A 23435-nucleotide genomic window follows, 5' to 3' on the forward strand; every position below is an offset into this window, starting at 1 on the left:
AGGGAACAAAGCCACCTGATTCAATTGGAATCCAAGTTTACCCACTCATGAAGCTTACCTCTGGATCTGCAAATATCCCGGTGAGTTTCTGGTAGGTGAAAGTCCCAGTCTGCAGAATCAAATCACCTCCCTGGTCAGAGCTTTGCCCACACAGGACTAGCAGCTTGTGGGCAGAAGGGTCACATATCAAAGAACGGACCTGTTCGCATCAGAGATGGATTTCAGCTTCTTATTCGTGACTTCTGGGTTTTCAGAACTCTATAACAGAAGTGCCCCACCTCCCCTAAGATTTAGAAACACCTGCCAAGCTCTTTAATGCTTTGGGACTCATATTCACCCAACAGTGTTCAGGAGAATCAATACATTGCAGTTAAATAAAGAGGAAGAGCAGGAGGTCATCTTACTTTTTAGAAGGCAGAGCCTGGATGCCATAGCTAAGCACAGTTTTGAGGAATGGCTCAAGACATTTACACATTTTAGTTCATATTTGACAGGCCATTGTACAGTTCTGTTGCAGAAACTCTGATAAAACCAGACATGCTGGCCTTGTCTGTTTTTACCTCTGACACAGCGCTCCACTCGTCAGGATTGACTAAGATGACTGTGTCCAGGTCCTCACTCTGGTGGTGGAGGGTCCTCTGACCTGGAGAGAAGGAGAGAAGTTTTGTTTTTCAAATAGATCTGCCAATTGCAATACTTTGCAATTGCAATAATAATAATAATAATAATAATAATAATAATAATAATAATAATAATAATAATAAAAATAATAATAATTTTATTTCTATACCGCCCTTCTCCCGAAGGACTCAGGGCGGTGTACAGCCTATTTAAAAACACAGACAAAACAATGATATAAAATTTAAAATAATTAAATAAGTGGCTCAAATTTAAAACCCCAATAAATTTAAATACCCCAATTTAAAACTATTGTGTTGATAGTCCGGCCTGGCGGAACAACAGGGTCTTCAATGCGCAGCGAAACACCCGGAGGTCGGAGATCTTACGAATTTCCGGGGGCAGTTTGTTCCACAGGGCTGGGGCTCCCACAGAGAAGGCCCTCCCCCTGGGCGTCACCAGCTGACATAACTTGGCAGATGGCACCCTGAGGAGACCCTCTCTGTGGGAACGAACTGGTCGGTGGGAGGCTATTGGTGGCAGAAGACGGTCTCGGAGGTACCCGGGTCCTATGCCATGGAGCGCTTTAAAGGTGATAACCAACACCTTGAATCGCACCCGGAAGACCACCGGGAGCCAGTGCAGCTCGCGCAGGAGGGGTGTCACATGGGCATAACGGGTTGCGCCCATAACCACCCGCGCGGCCGCATTCTGGACCAGCTGGAGCCTCCGGGTGCTCTTCAAGGGGAGCCCCATGTAGAGAGCATTACAATAGTCCAACCGGGAAGTAACAAGGGCATGAGTGACCGTGCGCAGGGCGTCCCGATCCAGAAAGGGCTGCAACTGGCGAATCAGGCGAACCTGATAAAAGGCCCCCCTGGCCACGGCCGTCATATGCTCTTCTAAAGACAGCCGCGCGTCCAGGAGGACACCCAGATTGCGAGCTCTCTCCGTGGGGGGCAAAGATTCACCCCCAATAGTCAGCGATGGCACCTGTTGACTATATCGGGGCGCCGGAAGCCACAGCCACTCGGTCTTGGAGGGGTTGAGTCTGAGCCTGTTCCTCCCCATCCAGACCCGCACGGCCTCCAGGCAGCGGGACATCACATCAAGGGCATCGTTGGGGTGGTCTGGGGTGGAGATGTACAGCTGAGTATCATCAGCGTACAGATGGCACTTCACCCCAAAACCACGGATGATCTCACCCAGCGGCTTCACATAAATGTTGAACAGGAGGGGCGAGAGGACCGACCCTTGCGGCACTCCCCATGCGAGACGCCTCGAGGTCGACCTCTGCCCCCCTGCCAACACGAACTGCGAGCGGTCGGAGAGGAAGGAGGAGAACCACCACAAAACGGTGCCCCCTATTCCTAACCCCCTCAACCGCTGCAGCATGATACCATGGTCGATGGTATCAAAAGCCGCTGAGAGATCTAATAGGACTAGGACAGAGGAACAACCCCTGTCCCGAGCCCTCCAGAGATCATCCACCAACGCGACCAATGCCGTTTCTGTGCTGTACCCCTGCCTGAAGCCCGACTGGTATGGGTCTAGATAGATAGCTTCATCCAGGTGCCGGGGAAGTTGTCGTGCCACCATGCTCTCAACAACCTTCGCCACAAAACGAAGGTTGGAGACTGGACGATAGTTGGCTAATTCAGCCGGGTCCAGGGAAGGCTTCTTGAGGAGGGGCCTCACTACCGCCTCTTTCAAGGCAGCAGGAAAGGCACCCTCACCCAGAGAAGCACCTATAATCCCCTGGAGCCAGGCTCGTGTAACCTCCCGGGAGGCCAGTACCAACCAGGAGGGACACGGGTCCAATAAACACGTGGCGGCACTAATCTTACCCAGAACCCTGTCCACATCCTCGGGAGTCACAGGATCAAACTCCTCCCAGATAACATTCTCAAGACCTGCCCCGGTCTCCTCCCGTGGACTCATCCAATCGGAGTCCAAGCCATCCCGAATCCGAGCGACTTTATCGTGCAGGAATTGCACAAAATCCTCAGCACGACCCTGCAAGGGATCTTCCCGCACTCCCCCCCGAAGAAGGGAGTGGGTCACCCTAAACAGGGCGGCTGGGCGGTTCTCTGCAGATGCGATAAGAGCGGAAAAATGGTTAGATTTTGCCGCTTTTATCGCCACTAGGTAGGTCTTGATATAAGACCTCACCTGTGTCCGGTCGGAATCGGATTGACTAGTCCTCCAAATGCTCTCTAGGCGTCTTTTCCGACGCTTCATCTCTCTCAGCTCCTCAGAGAACCAAGGAGCTAATTGAGATCGGCATCGGGTCAGAGGCCGCAAAGGCACGACGCGGTCCAAAGCTCCAGCGGCCGCCCTTTCCCAGGCGGCCACCAGCTCTTCAGTCGAGTCGTGTGTTAGAGTCTCAGGAAACGGCCCAAGCTCCGTCAGAAACCTTTCGGGATCCATCAGGCGCCTGGGACGGAACCATCTGGTCGGTTCCGTCTCCCTGCGGTGGGGGCAGGCGGTAGGAAAGTCTAGTTGAAGGAGTGAATGATCTGTCCATGACAAGGGTTTAATATCTAGTTCCCCTCTACCAAGATCATTCAACCACTGACCAGAGATAAAAATCAGGTCCAGAGTGTGTCCCCCTATGTGAGTGGGGCCTTGAACTAACTGGGTCAGGTCCAAGGCCGTCATGGAAGCCATGAACTCCCGAGCCACCTCTGACGCCTCACCTGCGGATGGGAGGTTGAAATCCCCCATGACAATAAGTCTGGGGGTATCGACCGCCACCCCGGCAATGACGTCGAGTAGCTCGGGCAGGGTCGCTGCCACGTGGCAGGGAGCCAGGTACGTAGTCAGCAAACCCATCTGCACCGCACGGCCCCACTTAACACAAAGGGACTCACATCCGGCTATCTGAGGAACAGTGGTCTCCCTCGGACAAAGACTCTCCCTAATGATCACCGCCACTCCCCCACCCCTCCTCTGGGCCCTTGGCTGATGAAATGCACGGAAACCTGGCGGGCACATCTCTACGAGGGGGACCCCCCCCTCTTGGCCCAACCAGGTCTCCGTAATACCTGCCAGGTCTGCACCCCCCTCCAAAATAAGATCACAGATGAGGGGGGCCTTATTAACCACCGACCTGGCATTACATAACATCAGCCGCGGACCCTGGGCCTGAGGCTCTACACAACCCAGGACACGAGTCACACATTGGGGGCCGGAGTGCGCAATCGTTCGGAGACAGCGCGTGCGCACCCCCGACACTTGATATGACCCCCTGCGCCTGTCATACCTGCCCCTCCCACTCATGATTTCAATTACACAGCCCTTTCTATCGTCCCCCTGCCCCCCAGTTAAGTTTCCTTTCACGACCCCTCTGCTGCAGCTAACCAACCCATCATCCCGCACAGTCGCTATCTGGACCCCCCCAGGTCCACTTTTACAATCCCCACCCGTCCTCCCGGGTCCCCTTAAAATTTTCCTTAAAAATTTAGCTAAAAAACCCCTCAGCCCCCTCTTTGCTGCATGCCATCTCTCGGGGTCCCAAAGCCCGTCATCAAGATAGGCCCTCGATAACGTGGAGGGCCAGGCCTGCGAGAGGGGGGAGTCTCGCAGCGCAAGAAGGTCGGTTTTTTGGAGCATCAACCGAACCAAAGATGGGAAAAGAAAAGCCAGTCCGGGAATCTGTCATAGTCCAAGGGATAACTGAGCATAAAGGTCACAAAATATCCATTTATAGGGCTGGACTCCACTGTCCTCTCACGACATTGCAATTGCAATGTTTGCTTCAACACTCAAGGCTATTATGACCAAGTCTTTGCTGAATCCTTCAGGTGGAAAGCTTCAGGTGGAAAGCTATTATGACCAGGTCTTTTCTGAATCCTTCAGGTGGAAAGCTTCAGGTGGAAAGCTATTATGACCAAGTCTTTGCTGAATCCTTCAGGTGGAAAGCTTCAGGTGGAAAGCTATTATGACCAGGTCTTTTCTGAATCCTTCAGGTGGAAAGCTTCAGAGTTGATTGTAACTGCTCATGTTGATATTTTCTCCTGTTCATTCTCCAACTGCACTTGGAGAATGCACTTGGAAATTGCACTTGGTTTTCAGGGTTTCTGGTGGGAAATTATGGCAGGCTGACGTCTTTGAAGGAGCACTGTTTGGAAGGTGGTTTCTGGTTGATGTGATCTTGTCAGATCAATTGTATAATAAATTGCACTCTGGACAGCAGCTCCTCATGAGTAAACTACAGCAAAGGAAGCTTTGCAGTGGGTTTGAAAGATGAGCTGCTGGAAATTCCATGATTCCACCTGTGCTCTTAATTTTGATGTAACCTATAGGGCATTAAGCCCCACCTTCCTCATTTCTTAATCACTCTGGGAAGTAATTAATCTACAGGTACAGATTTATTTATTTTTTTGGTGGCAAAGATAAGATTTCTTGCAATGAGCTAAATCTTCTTTTGGGATTAGAAAAAAAGAAAAGAAAGAGAAAGACTTTGATTTAAAGAAAAAAACCTTAAAGAAAATATTTTAGAACTTTTTAAATGGATAAAGGGTAGTCTTTTTTTTTTTCAAAAAAAACCTTATTTTTATAACTTGTATCTTTAACAAAAGTTCTTTGGTATAAATTTGCTCCAAGACAGTTAGAGACCAGACCTTCTTGGCAATGCTTTCTATTTCCTGTTAAAGATTACATCTAATTGGTGGAATATACATAACAAAAAAGCTAATGAACTAGACTTGGAGATGTAGTGTTGTAGTTTACAGAGATCTACTAAAAAGAAAATTGTTAAAGCTACAGAAAGATAAAAAAGAAAAAAGTGGGGCAGGCTTGTATTTTACTTTTGCTTGCTTGAGATATTTTCTTTTTTGGTTTATAAGATACATACTAGAAAAATGGCAAGGAGGGGCTTGCTAGAGCAATCTTCAGAAAAAAATAATTAATCATGCTTCAGAAATTATTTGAACAAATGGGAAATTTATAAACTGGAATGCTTAGTGGATATAAGCACATTCAGGTGATGTGTATTTGTGTAAATGAGGGAGGATGCGACCTAAGGAGATCAACACCCTATTATTATTAGGCAGCTTCTTTTCCTCAGGCAAAATGGGCCCAAAAAAAAAAAGATTTAACTGACTCTGATAAGTCAAAAATTGTAAAAAGTCTTTCAGAGGGATGCAGCACTCTTTGCTAAGATATTGGGGCGTGATCACAGAACCATCAAATGTTTTGTTGCAAATGATAATCAGGACCAAAAGAAATGTGTTGAGAAAAAAAGACGCGAATTAACTGCCAAAGATTTGAGAAGAATCAAATGTGAAAGTACTAGGAATCCATTATCCTCCAGTGCTGTCATACTCCACAATTGCAACCTACCTGGAGTGCCCAGAAGTACAAAGTGTTCAGTGCCCAGAGACATGGCCAAGGTAAGGAAGGCTGAAACCCGACCACCACTGAACAAGACACGTAAGTTGAAATGGCAGGAATGGGCCAAGAAATATCTGAAGACAGATTTTTCAAAGGTTTTAGGGACTGATGAGATGAGAGTGACTCTTGACGGATAAGATGGAAGGGCCCGTGGCTGGATTAGTAAGGGGCACAGAGCTGCACTTCTACTCAGGACACCAGAAAGTTGGAGGTGAGATACTGATATGGGCTGGTATTATTGAAGATGATTACCTTCCCCTGAGGGAAGGATGTTTAAAGCAATTGGGGGAGTGGCAGAGAAGGAGTATCCCTGAATCTGTGATCACCAATTGGGGCTGGCTTGGAACTAATAGAAGGCAGGAGAAACTGGAGGGTGAGGTTTGGCAGGAGGTGGTGAGGGGAGAGAAATGGGCGATTTGATGCCCTTTCAGACAAAACTGCCTCAGCACAGTGTCCAAGTGAAGGGAGTTTGGGCCCAGACTGCTGTTGATAAATGCTAGTCCCTCTGGGAGGGAGATGGGTGACTTATAAATTTGATAATATGTGATAAGAAGCTAATGGTCATCTGGGACAATCTAACAGTGACCTCTTGTGGAGATGATGAATTGTGAAGGATAGCCTGCTACACTGAGCTTAGAGAAAACTTGAGAATCCCAATCATGGCTTGCTGAAGGACATCCATCTGGTGGAGTTCTTTCAACTATTTGTGTTGTGGGATATTAACCTCCAAGTAGGAATTTCTGGGAACGATTGGAAATTCACTGTATCATGGCAATTATGGGTTTGTCACACAAAATTTCACACCCACTTCCACAGAGGTGGCTAAGAGTCTAGCAGCTAGATCTTGTTTTCACCTCCAAATGGTTGATGTGCAACCTGAAACTGGACAGTGTGAAGTTCCTGCCTGACCTGCCTGAGTTTTGCTCCCACCAGTAACCTTCATAGAGTGGGAAGAATGGGAATGATGGTCTACTCAGGCAGGAGATAATAGATTCAGAAGCATCTCTAAGCTCTTGGCAGGCTCAGCAAGTGGATTGCAAAGATCCCCTGAGCACCCTCTTCCCAGGGGCTCCTTGCTCTACCCTGGAGCTCTAAACCTCTGAAAGAGATTTGGAAGGAAACTAGAAGCACTCTTAATCACCAAGCTTCTGCTGTGGTGATTAGGCAAGAATCCCAGATCCCTCCTTAGGAGGAGGCAGAAGGTTCTCCTGTAAGCAGCCCTGAGATCTTGGGAGAATATTTGCCCCCAAACTCTCCAATTTGCTCTGGCCTGGACTGCGTGGATGAGGGAATGGAGGTGGGTCAGTGACCCCTGAAGGAGCCGGGCTCTCTAAGGGAGCCCTTTGACTGCCCTGACAGCCCAGAAGGGAGGTCTGCTCCGATCCCTGGAGATAGGCGCTACCGCTGACCAGCCTTCCCTTGAGGGCCTGATGGGAGGCCCCAGAGGAGCCCACCGGCGGATGGCTGAACGCTGCTGCTGCTGCACTGTGCCTGCCTGCGCGTGACTTTCCCGGGCCGGGAAGGAGAAGGGCGGCCCTCCTGCCGCTTTCCGACCTTCGGGGCCGAGGCCTGGGGGCTTCTCCAGGTCGGGGCCTTTTCTTTCCTTTTGCCCGATTCACTGGAGACCCTTTCATGGGTCTGCACGTCTGCACTTCCGCCAATCGCCGAAGGGACGGGCCCCGATGGCCGGCATGGCTGCGGGGCCCGGAGGCGCGGCCCCGCGGCCGGGAGACCCTGCTTCGGCTGGAGCATCCGCCGCGGCCGCTCGCGCCGGCTGTCCCCGAGGCCGCTGGGCACCCCGAGGCCGGAGGCTCGGCCCCGGGGATGGGCGGGGCGCCGGGCGTTCGGAGAAGAGGGCGCCAGCTGCGGAATTTGCCGCAGTGGGCGCGCCGGGCGAGCGCGCGCAGCAACTTCCCTAGCTTTCCTCCTCGCGGGAGACGGGCGGGCGTTGACCGAGGAGCCCTCCCCGCAGGCCGAAAAGCGGCTCCGGAAGGCGGCGGGCAGGTGCCGCCTCTCCCCGGCTGAAGCTGGGGAAGCTTCGCTCGGCGCGCCCCTCGCGGACCGCTGCGCCCTCCCTGCCTCCCAAAGGCGCCAACGCGGGAGATCTTGGGGGGGGGCTAATGGGGCCGAGATCCCTCGCGCCGGACCATCAGGGCCGCCCCGCTGGCCTTCTCCGCCGGCTGGATGCGCAGAGCGCCGAGGGGACGCCCGCCTGCTTTTCCACAATTGCCGCCGCCGCCGCGCTCCCCGCCTCACCTGCCCGGCGGCGGACGTTCCTCGCGGGGTTCCCTGCCGGCACCGCCCCGCGTTCGGATGCCCGCGGTGACTAGCCGGCCGGCGGGCCCGGGAGCACCAGACAGCTGCTGCTGCTGCTGCTGCTGTCAGCGCGCGGAGGAGGAGCCGCCCGCCCAGGCAGCCGTAACCCCTTGTGAGCCGCGGCCGCGCTTGACGGCGCCGCGAGCGAGAAGACGGAGGCGGGCGCCCTCCTCCGCCGCAGCAGGGGGCCTAAGGCCCGCGGAGGCAGGGGCGCGGACGGACCCGCGGTCTTCCTGCCGGGGGTCTCAAGAGCCTGGCCGGCAGCTCCCCAAAACCAAATCCCCCCGCCCGCGAAGGCGCTCCTCGCCAAGGAGAAGCCTGCCAGAGTGTGGCTGGGCTGTCGCGGCGGTCCCGCTCCCCGGCCCCGATGGCGCGGCGCTGCCTTCCCCCCGGTTTGGCCGCCCCAAAGACAGAAGTTTCAGGATCTGGACGTCTGGCGCCTTCCGCCGAAAGGTCCGCTTGGTGCGGACCATTCTCGGTCTGGCGGAGGGTCCTTTTGGGGTACGGGACGCCTTTGCTTGGGATACCCGAACTCGGATTCCCGCCTCAGCGCCGGCTCTGATTGGCTTTCCACAGCAGCAGCAGCCATTTATTCAACTTGTACAATAAAGAAATTACAATAAAATCAGTAAAAAGGGGGCCTGGGTGAAAAGTTCACCCACACAGCAGCGGGGGGGGGGGGGTTCCTGCTCATTGCAAAGGCGAACGTTGGTGCAGAGAAGGGACGCTTCTGGGGTCCCAACAGAGAAGAGATTGAATTGAAGGAACACCAGAAGCCCCCACCCTGCAGGATTCAATGCAGATGCCACCGGAGATAACAGTAAAGAAATAGCCATGTTCCTATATACTACTTTAATATTTTATATATGAAACGAAGTCAGAATCCAAGTAATGCACCTCACTTACTTGGTCCACTACACTGGCAACATCTCGTCTGTATCGATTCCCAGAGTTTTCCTGAATAATCTCAATATTTCATTCTCTATACATCTCTAAACTGGATTTTATTAGAATTTCATTTCTAATCATTGATGAGAGGATGACTTTGGCAACAATAAACCAATATGGAGAATAATGCAATGGTCAACATATGATCACGGTGATTTAAAAAATAAATAATACTTTTTTGTACAGCATTATTATGTACGCTTTTTTCTAACTTGAGGATATTTCCATCAACCCCTGCTAATAAATGACAAGTTGTACCAGAGAAATTGCATCATGTTATCTGCAAAGGAAGCTGAAACACAGGTGGTCTCATCCATCCTTCCAGTTCATGGAAGAAGGCAGACAAGGGAAAGAAAAAGGCTAAAAGTCAATGGCCGATTACACCAACAGCATAAGCAGGAGAACATTTCATTTCTGAGGCCAGGATTTTTCAAATATGAAGATGGCAGACTTGATATTTGTAGCACTTGAAGTGTAGCACTTCGTATAAATTGGATTTGGCTAAAGCAATGTGAATTTGATCAGTGGAGGGTAGGGAATGTATGTTTAACTGACCTCAGATAAACAATAGTGCACAGAAGTTATGGGAGGTGAACTTGAATTGTTAGCATGGGAAGGAAAATATTCAATAGGTATATCAGATATCTGATGGAATAAGTCCCCTACTAGAATACCCAAAGCCCCTATCTGCTGTTGGGGCCAAAATGTTGCATTCTAGAAAAGATTTGATCCATCTTGAACTTGATCCATTTGGCTTTCTGCTTAGATATGCCATAAACGTATTACTTCATTTAGTTAATTTATATATCATGTACACCCAGTTTGCAGACCAGCCATGACTGCTGACAATAGAATCAATATACAGCCAGCAAATTCTGGAATACAACTCCCAAATGACTAAAACTTTTGGACCAGCACGAGTTCTTCATCAGGCAGGGCCCCTCTCTGCGGGTCATCCCAGCCCAGACTGAAGAAGAAGATCTGCTCATTGAAGAACTCACAGGAAAGCAGCTGCCAGAGCAGCAAGATATGTGAGAGTGAGCCTTCCTGATGTGCTCAGAAATCAGAAGCCACTTTATTCTTGTTAAGAGCTGGTCTTTAGTCATGCATGAAACTGAAAAAAAACCTCATGTTTTCAGCTCAGAGGAAAACAGCCTACTTGGAATGTGTCGTCGGAAAAGTCTAAGATGGCTATGTTCCAACAAGATGCCTCAGCCATGTACCGTAATTGTTGGTCTAAAGGACAAAACTTGAAATATTCTGAATGTTCCATGATAGGGAAAATGGGAATTTGAAGCAAGTCCTTACTCCTTCAATTTTTGATCTTGAACTACAGAAGTTGATAGATGAGTTCTATCTTGAGTGCTTTCTATGCCAAAGTTGGCCAAAGAAATGGTCTTTTTAAAGCAAAAATAAACCAAAGCAAACAATGGAAGCATGCTTTTTGTAGTGGCTCTGCAAACCTTACAGAAGCAAACCATAACAATGGGTGTATTTCAGCATAGTCACATCAGATATCAATTAAATGAGCACAGGCATCCCCCAGAGCTGTGTGTTCTCTCCATTACTCTTTTCTCTATATACCAATAACTGGTTTTTATCTTGGAGCAGTGGCGTAGTGAGTTCGGTGGAGGCATGCCAACCACCCAACCATGGACCGATCACTATCTCTTAGGCTGGGCTTCCATTGTGCCGCCCCCCGCCGCTGGGAGGCGGAACCGGCAACATGGTTCCGCCCCAGGCGCCTGATGGACCTCGAGGGGTTTCAGAGGGAACTTGAGACTATCTATCTCTCTTTCCCACGCCCCAGTCGAGACTCTGGTGGATGCCTGGGAAAAGGCGGCTGCCGGAGTTCTCGACCGGGTTGTGCCTTTGCAACCTCTGACCCGACACAGATCCTGGTTGGCTCCTTGGTTTACTGAGGAGCTCCGGGAAATGAAGCATCGGAGGAGAGGTCTGGAGAGCTGTTGGAGGTCCAGTCGTTCCGAATCTGACCGATCACAGTTGAGATCTTTTACTCGATCTTACCTGGTGGCGATGGAGGCGGTGAAGCGGGCTCACTTCTCTGCCCTCATCGCGACCGCAGAGAATCACCCAGCTGCCCTGTTTCGGGTGTCCCGCTCCCTTTTGCATCAGGGAACGGGGGATGACCCTATGCGGGGGCGGGTCGAGGAATTTAGTGAACACCTGCGGGATAAGATCGCTCAGATTCGGGAGGGGCTGGACTCTGACTGGGCAGAGTCGGTGGGGGAGGTGATTTGGGACGAGTTTGATCCTGTTACTCCCAAGAAAGTGGACAGGATCATGGGGAAGCTGAGTACCACCACGTGTGTGCTGGAACCGTGTCCCTCCTGGCTCGTTTATTCGGCCTGGGAGGTCACACATGGCTGGATCCAGGCAATGATAACTGCCTCCTTGGGTGAGGGGAATTTCCCGGCCGCCTTGAAGGAGGCGGCGGTGAGACCCCTCCTCAAGAAGCCTAGCCTGGATCCAGCTATTTTGAATAACTTCCGTCCTGTCTCCAACCTTCGCTTTATTGTGAAGGTTGTTGAGAGTGTGGTGGCATGTCAGCTCCCATTGGCCCTGGATGAAGCAATATATCTGGACCCGTACCAGTCGGGTTTCAGGCCTGGATACAGCACAGAGACGGCATTGGTCGTGCTAGTGGATGATCTCTGGAGGGCTCGGGACAAGGGTTATTCCTCTGTCCTGGTCCTATTAGATCTCTCAGCGGCTTTTGATACCATCGACCATGGTATCCTGCTGTGGCGCCTTGAGGGGTTGGGAGTGGGGGGCACTGTTTTATGATGGTTCTCCTCCTACCTCTCTGGGCGTTCGCAAGCGGTGTTGGCAGGGGGACAGAGATTGGCCCCGAGGCCCCTCACGTGTGGCGTCTCTCAGGGGTCGGTCCTCTCTCCCTTTCTGTTCAACATCTATATGAAGCCACTGGGGGAGATCATCCATGGCTTTGGGGTGGGGTATCATCAGTATGCTCATGATACCCAACTTTTTATATCCACCCCGAATCAGCCCAGTGATGCCCTCGACGTGATGTCCCGGTGCATGGAAGCGGTGCAGATCTGGATGGGGAGGAACAGACTTCAGCTCAACCCTGCCAAGACAGAGTGGCTGTGGATACTAGCATCACGGTTCCAGGAGAATATTCCATCGTTGGCTATAGGGGGTGAGGTGTTGCCCCCTGTAGAAAGGGCGCACAATCTAAGCATCCTCCTGGACTCATAGTTGACTCTGGATGACCATGTTATGACCATGACCAGGGGGGCATTTGCTCAGATTCATCTGGTCCACCAGTTGCGCCACCTGGACCGTGATGACCTGCGCACAGTCACTCATGTGCTCGTCACCTCCTGGATCAACTACTGCAATGCTGTCTACATGGGGCTGCCCTTGAAGACCACCCGGAGGCTTCAGCTGGTGCAGAATGCGGCTGCGCGGGTAGTGATGGGAGTGTCCCGACACTCTCATGTTATACCCCCTCCTGCGGGACCTGCATTGGCTACCGGTTGCCCTCCGGGTGAGATTCAAGGTGCTGGTAATTACCTATAAAGCCCTACATGGCTTAGGCCCAGGGTACCTGGCGGACCATCTGCGGCCAGCGACAGCTCCCCATCGCCCGGTGCGCTCTCACAGGGAGGGCCTCCTTGGGATCCTGTCGGCCAGACAGTGTCGGCTGGCGACTCCCAGGGAGCGGGCCTTCTCTGTGGGCACCCCTACTCTGAGGAATCAGCTCCCCCTGGAGTTCCGGATGGCCCCTGACCTTTGCTCTTTCTGCTGTGACCTCAAAACATGGCTATTTGGCCTGGCCGGATTGGACTGAAGGGGTTTTTAAAGGGGATTGTATTGGTTTTTATATTTTAATACTTAATTTTATGTGTTTTTTATCATTGTGAGCCGCCCTGAGTCCTTTGGGAGAGAGGGCGGCATACAAGTTTAATAAAATAAATAAATAAAATAAAATAAACTGCATCTTAAAGGATCTTTCAGTTAAAATATTGAAGTTTGCTGGTGATACAAGGCAGGAGTGAAATGCTACCGATTAGGACTGGTTCAAGCAAACCAGTAGTAATAAAAGCTACTGGTTCAGGCAAACCAGTAGTTAAAAAATGCTACAATTTCGGATGAACCAGTATTTCTGACGATTCTGACGAAAGCAGTATTTCCTGCTTTCTAGTGAATATAAATCGCGTGGCACAGCTGTTCCCCCCTTCGCTGTTCTACTTACCTTAGAAAAGTTTTATTAATTCTTTTTATTAATCTTTCAGCACTGCGTGGTAGCGCAAAGTGTAACGAAGTGAACCGGTAGCAGACTTCGGAGCATTTCACCCCTGATACAAGGTCATTGGTCTCATTCGAGATGATGTTGAGTCTGCATGTACACAAGAGGTAGATCAACTGGCCTGTGATGCAGCCAGAACAATCTGGAGCTGAACACGCTTAAAACTAGAGAAACTGAATTTTAGGAGGAGCCCTTCTACCACCTCTTACAATATTAGACAACACAGTATCAATAGTACAGACCTTCAAGTTTCTGGGTTCTATAACATCCCAGGATTTGAAATGGATACCTAACATTAGAATCATCATTAAAAAGGCACAACAAACAATATTCTTCCTGCATCAATTTAGAAAGCTCAGATTGCCCCAGGAGCTGCTGATATAGTTATATAGAGGAATTATTGAGTCTGTCATTTGTACTTCTGTAACTATCTGGTTTGGTAGAGCAACCAAATGACAGTTACAGACTTCATAGTTAGGACTGCAGAAAATATAATTGCAATCAACTTGCCTTCCATTGAGGACCAGTATACTGCATGAGCCAGGAAGAGAGCTGAGAAAATATCCCTCCCATCCTGGACATCAACTGTTTCAATTCCTCCACTTAGAACCCTGCTATAGTTTGACCCTACATGTCAAAACAACCAGTCACAGGGACAGGTTTTTTCCCTCATGCCATCACTCTGTTGAACAGCACTGTCTTATGTTTAAGGATATTTACCCATGTAAATAAAGATATTTATAATAATATAATATAATTAATATAATATAATATAATATAATATAATATAATATAATACCCATATAAGTAAGGATATTTACCCATACAGTATGGCTGTATTATTATTATTATTCTCATCTTGTCTACTACCTTCTCCTATTGGTACCTTATGATTATATTACCTTATTTTCTATGTACATTTGTTGTCTGTATGTACATGCTGTTTGTATGTTTATATGTACACTGATAATATTATCTTGTTCTTTGTATATATACTGAGAACTTTTGCACTGGAGGCAAACTCCTTGTGTGTCCAATCACACTTGGCCAATAAAGTATTCTAGGAATAACCTAACAGCAGAATATAGTTTTCTGGCTATTGGTTTGAGGCTGTCTTTTGCAATTGACTGATGGTGAACTTGTTGGTGTTTGTTTTTTTTTAAATTTGATTTATATGCCGCCCTTCTCCGGAGACTCAGGGCGGCTTACAGTGCGTTAAGCAATAGCCTTCATACTTTTGTATATTTTATACAAAGTCAGCTTATTGCCCCCACAAATTGGGTCCTCAATTTACCTACCTTAGAAAGGATGGAAGGCTGAGTCAACCTTGAGCCTGGCAAGATTCGAACTTACTTTAATTGCAGACAGCTGGTGTTAAATTACAGTGCCTTGTCTGCAGAGCTATCCAGGCTCCTGTTGATGGTGCTCAAGATGCACCTCAGGCATCTATTTACTACTGGTATTACCTTTGCTCTCTTTTGCCACAATCATTCCATTTCTATTTGCAGATCTTTGTATTTTGTTATCTTCTCCAATTCTTTCTCTCTATTCTGCTGTCTCCCAGTCCTGCCATGTCCACTATTCAGACTTTTTTTTATCAACAGTTGTTAACTCTGGGGTGTGATGTGGCAGCTGCCTCTCTGTTTGAATTCTAAAGTCCCAGAGCACTTTAGCTTCTTCATTTTCTAAGACTTTCTCTATTTTATGGTTTCACCAGTTCTAGCTTGCAGGCAAATGATAGTTTTGCTTATTTTCCAATGCACTTTTGTTGCTATTTTATTATGCTGTTGTTAGTAGCCAGTCTTTATGATCTTCTTGAGCAACTAACTAGACAGTCCACTATTTCTTCAGCTTTTTTGCAGAAGCAGCACTTACTGCCTGTTGCTGTCTTCTCAATTCTGAGTTTGTATGCCTTTGTTCTGAAGGCTTGGTCTTATGCAGCCAGAATTAGCCTTTCTGTCTCTATATTTCCCCTGCTATTTTTTTAATGAAATCCTTTATCTTCCCTTGTCTCTTTTCTGTTCTTCATTTGGTCTTTCTTGTAAGCCAATTTGGTCTCTCAGTAGGCCTTCCTGGTACAGGTAGTCCTCAACTTATGATCACAATGGAGCCCAAAATTTATGTTGCTAAGTGAGACATTTGTTAAGTGAGTTTTGCTCCATTTTACAATTTTTCTTGCCACAGTTGTTAAGTGAATCTCTACAGTTGTTAAACCGGGCTGGCAAGGGAAGGAGTCTGCCCTGAGGAGCAGGGAGACCATAGAATTTCCATCCATCCCCCTCTTTGGGGAGAAAACCCTGGCATCTCAGCAGGAGGAATCACACTCATTTGGAAGCGATCCAGAAGATGAATCTGTCAGGTTTCGATGTCATCTCAAATAAATTGCACTCCCAAACAATTAATCTTTGCTGAAATATTCCATTTATTGAGTACGACAGATCTGGCCCCAATTTCGTCGTAGCTGATACTAACCCTCTGACCCCCAAACCCTTCCCTTTCCGTTCCCCAATTCTAATCTTCTCATTGGCCATCTTGCAAGTCAGTCTCCCCAGCTTCTGATCTCACCCCACAGGAATGTCTTCCCTCCCATCCCATCTCCTAGGGGATATTATCTACAGAGAAAATAAGTAGGTGAAAAGTCAAGCCTCGTCTCCTCCTTTTTATGGCAGCATCAGAATGCTGACAGAACCACTGGTAAACAAACCAATTAAACCGCTTACCCTCCCCTTAAGACTATTTATCCCAAACCAGGACAGGGAGATAAATATCTCCACTCTAGTGGACTCAGGGTGCACCCATTGTTTGATCAGCCCAAGGGGAGTTGGGGATTAGTATAAGAAAGCTGAAAAACCCCATCGCTTTCTGCCAACTAGATGGGTCAATAGCAGGAGGGGAGCCAGCTTCTTTTGCCACCGAGCTTCTACATATAGGCATCGGAAGCCACGAGGAAATGCTTACATTTATAGTGGCACCTGGCATGGAATGGCCATTAGTTCTGGGCCTTGCATGGCTGAAAAAATGGAACCCCAAATTCAATTGGAAACAAGGCATCATAAAATTTCAGATGAACGTGACTTTTGCTGAGAAGCCACATAAAGGAACTGAGGGGGCAGAGAACTGAGAAACAGCCATGCCTGGTCATGCCATGCCATGCCAACTGAGGGCATACCCATAGAATACAAGGATTTGGCTGAAGTTTTTAGTGAAAAAGCCTCAGACAAGTTCCCTCCTCACCGCGCCACCGACTGTGGTAGAAATCTTACCCAGCGCTAAACTCCCTAAACCCAAGATCTACAACATGTCACCGAGGGAGTTGGAAGAGCTGAGAACATTCATTGAGAAAAACCTAGCAAGGGGTTTCATCGAGCCAGCCCGACCAAAAATTGCAGCCCCAGTGTTGTTTAGAGAGAAAAAAGATGGTTCAAAATGCTTATGTGTTGACTACCGGAACATTAATACTATCAGTGTGCAGAACGTGTATCCTCTCCCCCTTATGAAAGATATGTTAGCACACCTCACTAAAGGGAAAATTTTTTCAAAGCTGGACTTAAGGGAGGTTTACTACCGTATCAGAATTAAGGAGGGGGACGAGTGGAAAATGGCATTTAACACACCGCTCGGGTGCTACCAATTCAAAGTGCTCCCCTTTGGGTTACAAGGAGCTCCTGCAGTGTTTATGCAGTTAATAAATGAAGTGCTACATCAGCATTTGTATAAGGGGGTCCTGGTCTATTGGACGACATTTTAATATGTACCGAGACCAAAGCAGGACATGTAAAACTAGTTAAACAAACTCCGCTCTGCCAAACTTTATGCTAAACTTTCTAAATGTGAATTCCACCAAGAGAATATTGACTATTTGGGGTACTGTATTTCACACCAGGGTGTAGAAATGGATCCTCTAAAAGTGCAGGCTGTACTTGATTGGGAACCTCAACGCACGGGTAAACAGTTACAGAGCTTTCTGGGTTTTGCCAATTTTTACTGCCAGTTTATCCCTGCTTTTGGTCAGATTGCCCTCCCCATCACCAAGCTCTTAAAAACAAAGGGGGAAGGCAACCCTAAACCGAAGCAGCCGTTGAACTGGATATGGAATGCCAGGCGGCATTTGAAAAACTTAAAATGGCTGTTCTCAGCAGAACCAATTCTAGATCACCCAGACACAGAGAAACCATTTGTCATACAAGCAGATGCCAGCGATGTGGCAATAGGAACGGTCCTGCTTCAGAAAAATGAGCAAGACCAAATACAACCATGCACTTACACATCCAAAAAGTTGAATGAGACTGAGCAAAGGTGGACCATTTGGGAGAAAGAGGCTTATGCAGTTTGTTGGGCGTTGTTAACTTGGAGACACTTCCTAGAAGGCAGTAAGACCCCTTTTGAAGTCCGGACTGATCATAAAAAGCTAGAAGCCCTAAAGGAACCTCTCCCCAAAACAAATACGATGGGCTCAGTACTTTAAATGGTTTGATTTTACTCTAAAATACCTCCTGGGGGGAAAAACTAAATGCAATATAGTATGAAATCAGATGTAATCAAACCCTAGTACAAAACAATCAACTAGCTGCTAAAGTAATCACCAGATCCCAGACAAAACAGGAAACATTGACGGACAATGACACCACCCAAACTTTTAAACAAGCATTGGCCTTGAAATGAATGGTTTTTGAACCATAAATCCAGCTGTCTGATGAAAGAAGACTTGGCTTGGGTGGGAGGGAAGTTGTATGTTCCAGCCAGCCAAAGACTATGCTTAATGGTAAGGTGCCACGACTCCAAATTAGCTGGACATTTTGGGTTTGTGCAAACTTTACACCTGATTAAAAGACAATTTTGGTGGCCATCACTAAAAAAGGATATAGAAAGCTATGTAGCTAGCTGCCCCATTTGTGCAGCAGCAAAAAGACGTCAGGAGAAAACAGGTCTATTGCAGAAGGTAGCTGAGCCTTCAGTGCCATGGAGAGAGATTGCTATGGATTTCATCATAGAATTGCCAAATAGTGAGGGAAATACTGTTATTTGGGTCGTGGCAGACCTGTTTTCAAAGCAGGCAGATTTTATACCTTGCCAAAAGATCCCAACTGCTAAAAGTTTAGCCAAATTATTCCTAATACACATTTATCGACTTCATGGAGCTGCACATAGGATCATCTCCGACAGAGGGGTTCAATTCACCTCCAAATTTTTGAGGGCATTTTTGGACTTACTTGGTACTGGCCAGGGGTTGAGCTCCTCCCACCACCCGTCTTACTAATGGAAATTCTGAAATTTTGAAATCGCTGCTAGAACAATATCTAAGATGTTTTATTAATTTTCAACAGGATAACTGGACCAAACTTTTGCCTTTTGCTGAAGTTGCATTTAATAATGCTGTACATTCAAGCACTGGTTTTACCCCTTTTAGACAGGCCAGGATTTCAGTCCCATGCCTGAACTACCCACAGAAGAACCCACCATCCCCTCACTTAAGGAGTGGATGGATAATTTGCAAAACACATGGCCAGTGGTTAGATTAGCCTTAAAGGAAGCTAGAGAGGCTTTTAAAATTCAAGCTGACAAAAAAAGGATGGAACCCAAACCTTTTCATGTTGGAGACAGAGTATACTTATCTACAAAATTCCTGAAATTATTACAACCATCAAAGAAACTAGGGCCAAAGTTCATTGGACCTTTCCCCATCACTAGAGTCATCAATCCAATAGCAATTGAACTACTCTTTCCAAAGACACTCAGGCAAGTCCACCCAGTATTCCATATTAGTTTATTCAAGCGAGAAGTAATCTCATCCCTCAGACCACCTGCATCTACACCACCTGTTCCCATCATGATTGAAGGTGAACAACACTTTGAAATCAAGGAAATTCTTGACTCTAGGACCCACAGAGGGAAAATCTAATACTTAGTCGCTTGGAAACATTTACCATCAGTACACAATGAATGGGTCACTAAACACCACGTTAGGGCTCTAACCTTACTGAGAAAATTTCACTCCCAATACCCTAACAAACCTTGTTAATATACTATCATGAAATTTTGTTTATATATATATATATATATATATATATTTACAGGTGGAACTTTTGTTTTCTGAGGAGGGTAGCATGTCAGATCCCTAAGAGTGATACTGACAATCAATTGGGAGAAGGGGGAGGCTTGGATTCGATTTAATAGCATTGCCTGTCTCAACAGATATTTTACAACCTATATCCTGGTGCCAAAGAGCCCTGAGATCCTTTTAATGTGGGGGAATGTTTATGATAGCCCTGTGGGTTGTTTCACTTTAAAGCAGTGGTTCTCAATCTTCCTAATGCAGGAACTTTAATACAGTTCCTCATGTTGTGGTGACCCCCAACCATAAAATTATTCCTAAAACCATTGAAAATATGTGTTTTCCGATGGTCTTAGGCGACTCCTGTGAAAGGGTCGTTCAACCCCCAAAGGGGTCGCGACCCACAGGTTGAGAACCACTGCTTTAAAGGATAACAATGTGAATACATGTTCGTTTGGGTTGTCAGGGAAACTAGTAAAGAAAACATCTTCACACTTGTGTATTGGTTAAAATCTACATTCTGACTTAAAGGGAGGGGTCTACCGCTTTAATCCTACTTGTCTTGCCTAAGGGCATTCAGATCTTGCTTTAACTGGGTTGCTATCACTTCTGCTTAATAAAGGTTCCTTTTGAACGACCACGTTTCAAGAGTTTTTACTTTCTTAAGTTGGAAGGAGAGGCAATCATTACACGATGTTATTTCCGTAGGGCATCTTGGTTCCTTCAGTTTTAACTGTTTCCCTGTTTGATGGTAAGTATGGCACATTTGTCCAATCCAGACTCCATTGCAATATCTTGGCTGTATATATGGACAGTGTTGAGCAGTGATTCTATTTCAGATGGTGTTTTTTCCTTACAGCTTCGGATCATCCCTGAAAAGAAGGTGGGATAGTCTGGCAGATGCTTTTGACCTTTGATAGCCATGGTCTGAGTTATTCAGTATTGTTGACAGTATTGTATTGTTGATGTGGATAGTAATAATAAAAAGGAGGTTTTTAGAGATTATATTGGGATTAACAATGAAAAAAATAAAGAGGATGGAAAGAGACAATTAAGGAAGGGAGGATGGAACAGAAAGAATATAAAGAACTTAAATGATTACACTGGAATTTACAGTGAAAAGATAAAAAAGAGAGAAAAGGGTGGAAAATAACAGGAAATATAGGGCAAAATAGAAGAGTTCAGGACTTTGAAATACAAAATGATAATACTGGGATAAATAGCGGGATAAACAGTGGTGAAACAAAAAAAAGAGAAAAGAGAGGGGGAACAACGGGAAATATAGGGCAAAACAGGAGAGATCAGGATTTTAAGGCACAAAAGGAAAAAAGGGGAAAGAAAAAGGGAAAAATAAAAAGGGAAAGGGAAAAAAGGAAAGAAATGAAAGAGGAATATGATGTATATGACTAGAATTGAAATATGAATTGTAGTAAAAAATAATGTTAAATCATATGATGGTGAAAATGAATTCAAAAATAATTGGAATAATAATTGAAATGTTTTTAATGGTTTACAGTGGTGTGTGTACAAACGATTAAGTAATGATTTGGAATAATACAGGGGGGAAGCTATATGATTAGAGGATAACAGTTAGAATATTTTTAAATTCAAATAAGGATTTTTTTTCTTCTGGTTCATATATAAATGAAAGAGATATCTATATAATCAATTGATTTATATTAAAATGTTGGATTGTATTAGTTAAGGAAATGTATGTTATAAAATAAGTGGGTTTATTATTAATATAAGAATTAAATAACTGTAACACCACATAATTAATTAATTTGATGATGGATATAAAATTAAATGATAATGTAGTTATTTAATATAGAATAGAAGGGAAAATGGAATTTAGTCAAAATTAGAGATGAAAATTAAGGGTAATATTGGTACAAAATAGATGAAAATAATAATAATAATGTTATGGCAAAAAAGGAGGTATAGAAATTGTTGTTTTAGTTGAAAGGACTAAAAATTGTTTAAATTTGTTAACCGGCCGAATACTCTGTTCAACAAAAAATACATTGTATGTGTGTTTGTGTGTGTTTGTGTAAAAAATAAAAAAAAATTACCAAAAAAATAAAGTAGGAATCCTTTGTTTAGCCCAATTGCCATAAAATATATTCCTTGCTATTTTGAGCTATAATAATACATCAATTTCTCATGTGATTTGGGATCAATATGCAACCGCTTACTTATTAATAATGAAGGATATATAACATTTTCAACCGATTTGCTTTATTTATTTGCTTTACTCTTGCGCAAACACACATTAGCTTAGTATTTGCAAGTGTCTTACACAAAATTATGGTGCAACCATCCCAGGAATATTACATATAATTCTGGTCATATGCTTGAAGAAGAAAACCTGCCTAGGGGAAGGCCAATTTTGAAAATGAATATTAAATCAACAATTCACAGTCTAACTTGATCTGGGCAGACCAAAGATGATCAGCATTCAGTTGCTCAGCAGAACCGGAGTGTTTTTAAGAGGCTTGTCCAGTGTGAAAGTTGACAAACATCTCTTTAACCAGGGCCCAGAAACAAGCCAGTGATGTGCAGTCAAGTGACTGCAGCCAAAACTGCTGGATCTGCCTTCTGGGGGCTGACAGGCAAACTGCTATATTTTGGATCACATGAAGTTCAGCCCCCTGTGGAATGCGTTACAGAAGTCTAGGGGCAAGTGGGGACTCCATGCAAGCCGACCAATTTATGGAGACTTCTGCCTTTTAAGCGGGTCCTGTGCTGGTATTAGTATCTTATTCACAATGCTTATGGGAATGTCAAAAGATGAAGAAATGGACTCTGACCTTTGACCTCTGATGAAAAGTGGGCAAGATGACATGTGACAAAGAGTTTGAGCTGCTTATTCAGGTCACAGAATTGAAGGTCAATGTCCCATGAGCGAAGACCTGTTGAAAGACAGGAAATAAGATCAAAGTCACTTTAAACTATGGCAATTATATGTTTGTTTGAGCAAATGACTCTGAGCAGCTCAGAATACATTTGGGCTTATGTAGAAAGAGAGTGACACCCCCTTTTTCTTTTTCTTTTTTTGCTTGTGGTTGCCTTCCAAGCTGTCAGCAGTTGCTCAGAACATAGGCCCCTTCCTGCAGGATTATTCTCAACCAGTCTTCCCTCAGCAAGATGTGGGTCTTGGTCATGTACTGAGTCAGATTACCCCAGCCCTTTTCTGGGGTTATTTTGCATGTGCTTACCTGCCTCAGCAGCCTCTGAGGAATCCTGGAATAAGACGTGAAACCAAAGGCTGTTTTGCTGCATGAAAAACCAGTAACTGAGAAACTGAGAAAGTGACTGGTCAAGAATATTGTGCTTAGTTTAGCTTTTGTTTCTCTGGCCTTAGCTTCCAATTTCTCTGTATGAGCTAGTGAATTCTGCACAATTCCATCTGCTGTCTAGGCTGACTATTTGGGGGCTTTGATCTGTAATTGGCTGCACTTTGAATACGAGAACATTGAATTATATTGTAATATTTAAACTTTAAAATGTTCAAAACATAATTCTGCATAATTCAATCAGCTAAAATGTAGATGAAGAGTGCTGTGTTATACAAATTGGCATTAAAAGCCAGCAAATTCTACTTGTGCCAATGCACTGATGATATGACTCATTTCATATCATTTCATTTCATATCAAGGTGAAGAGCCTTGGTGGTGCAGCAGATTAAAGTACTGTTAAGTAACACCAGCTGCCTGCAATTACTGCAAGTTCGAATCTCACCAGGCTCAAGGTTGACTCAGCCTTCCATCCTTTCGAGGTAGGTAAAATGAGGACCCGGATTGTGGG

The 23435-nt window shown here is 46.1% G+C and overlaps 1 protein-coding gene across 1 annotated transcript in view; it reads right to left on the bottom strand.

The window, feature by feature from the left end:
- MAP1A (microtubule associated protein 1A) overlaps nucleotides 1-23435 on the bottom strand; it is a 70506-nt gene that overhangs the window by 18177 nt on the left and 28894 nt on the right. Inside the window, exons 2-4 of the mRNA XM_070953441.1 lie at nucleotides 22439-22540; nucleotides 561-643; nucleotides 59-199 (exon numbers count right to left, since the gene is read on the bottom strand). Coding sequence (XP_070809542.1) covers nucleotides 59-199; nucleotides 561-643; nucleotides 22439-22540 — 326 coding nt within the window. The remainder of the gene's footprint in view (nucleotides 1-58; nucleotides 200-560; nucleotides 644-22438; nucleotides 22541-23435) is intronic.

Source organism: Pituophis catenifer, unplaced genomic scaffold (assembly GCF_029215685.1).
Source record: "Pituophis catenifer annectens isolate HBS135680 unplaced genomic scaffold, rPitCat1.0.hap2 SCAF_14, whole genome shotgun sequence".
NCBI classification, from domain to species: Eukaryota; Metazoa; Chordata; class Lepidosauria; order Squamata; family Colubridae; genus Pituophis; species Pituophis catenifer.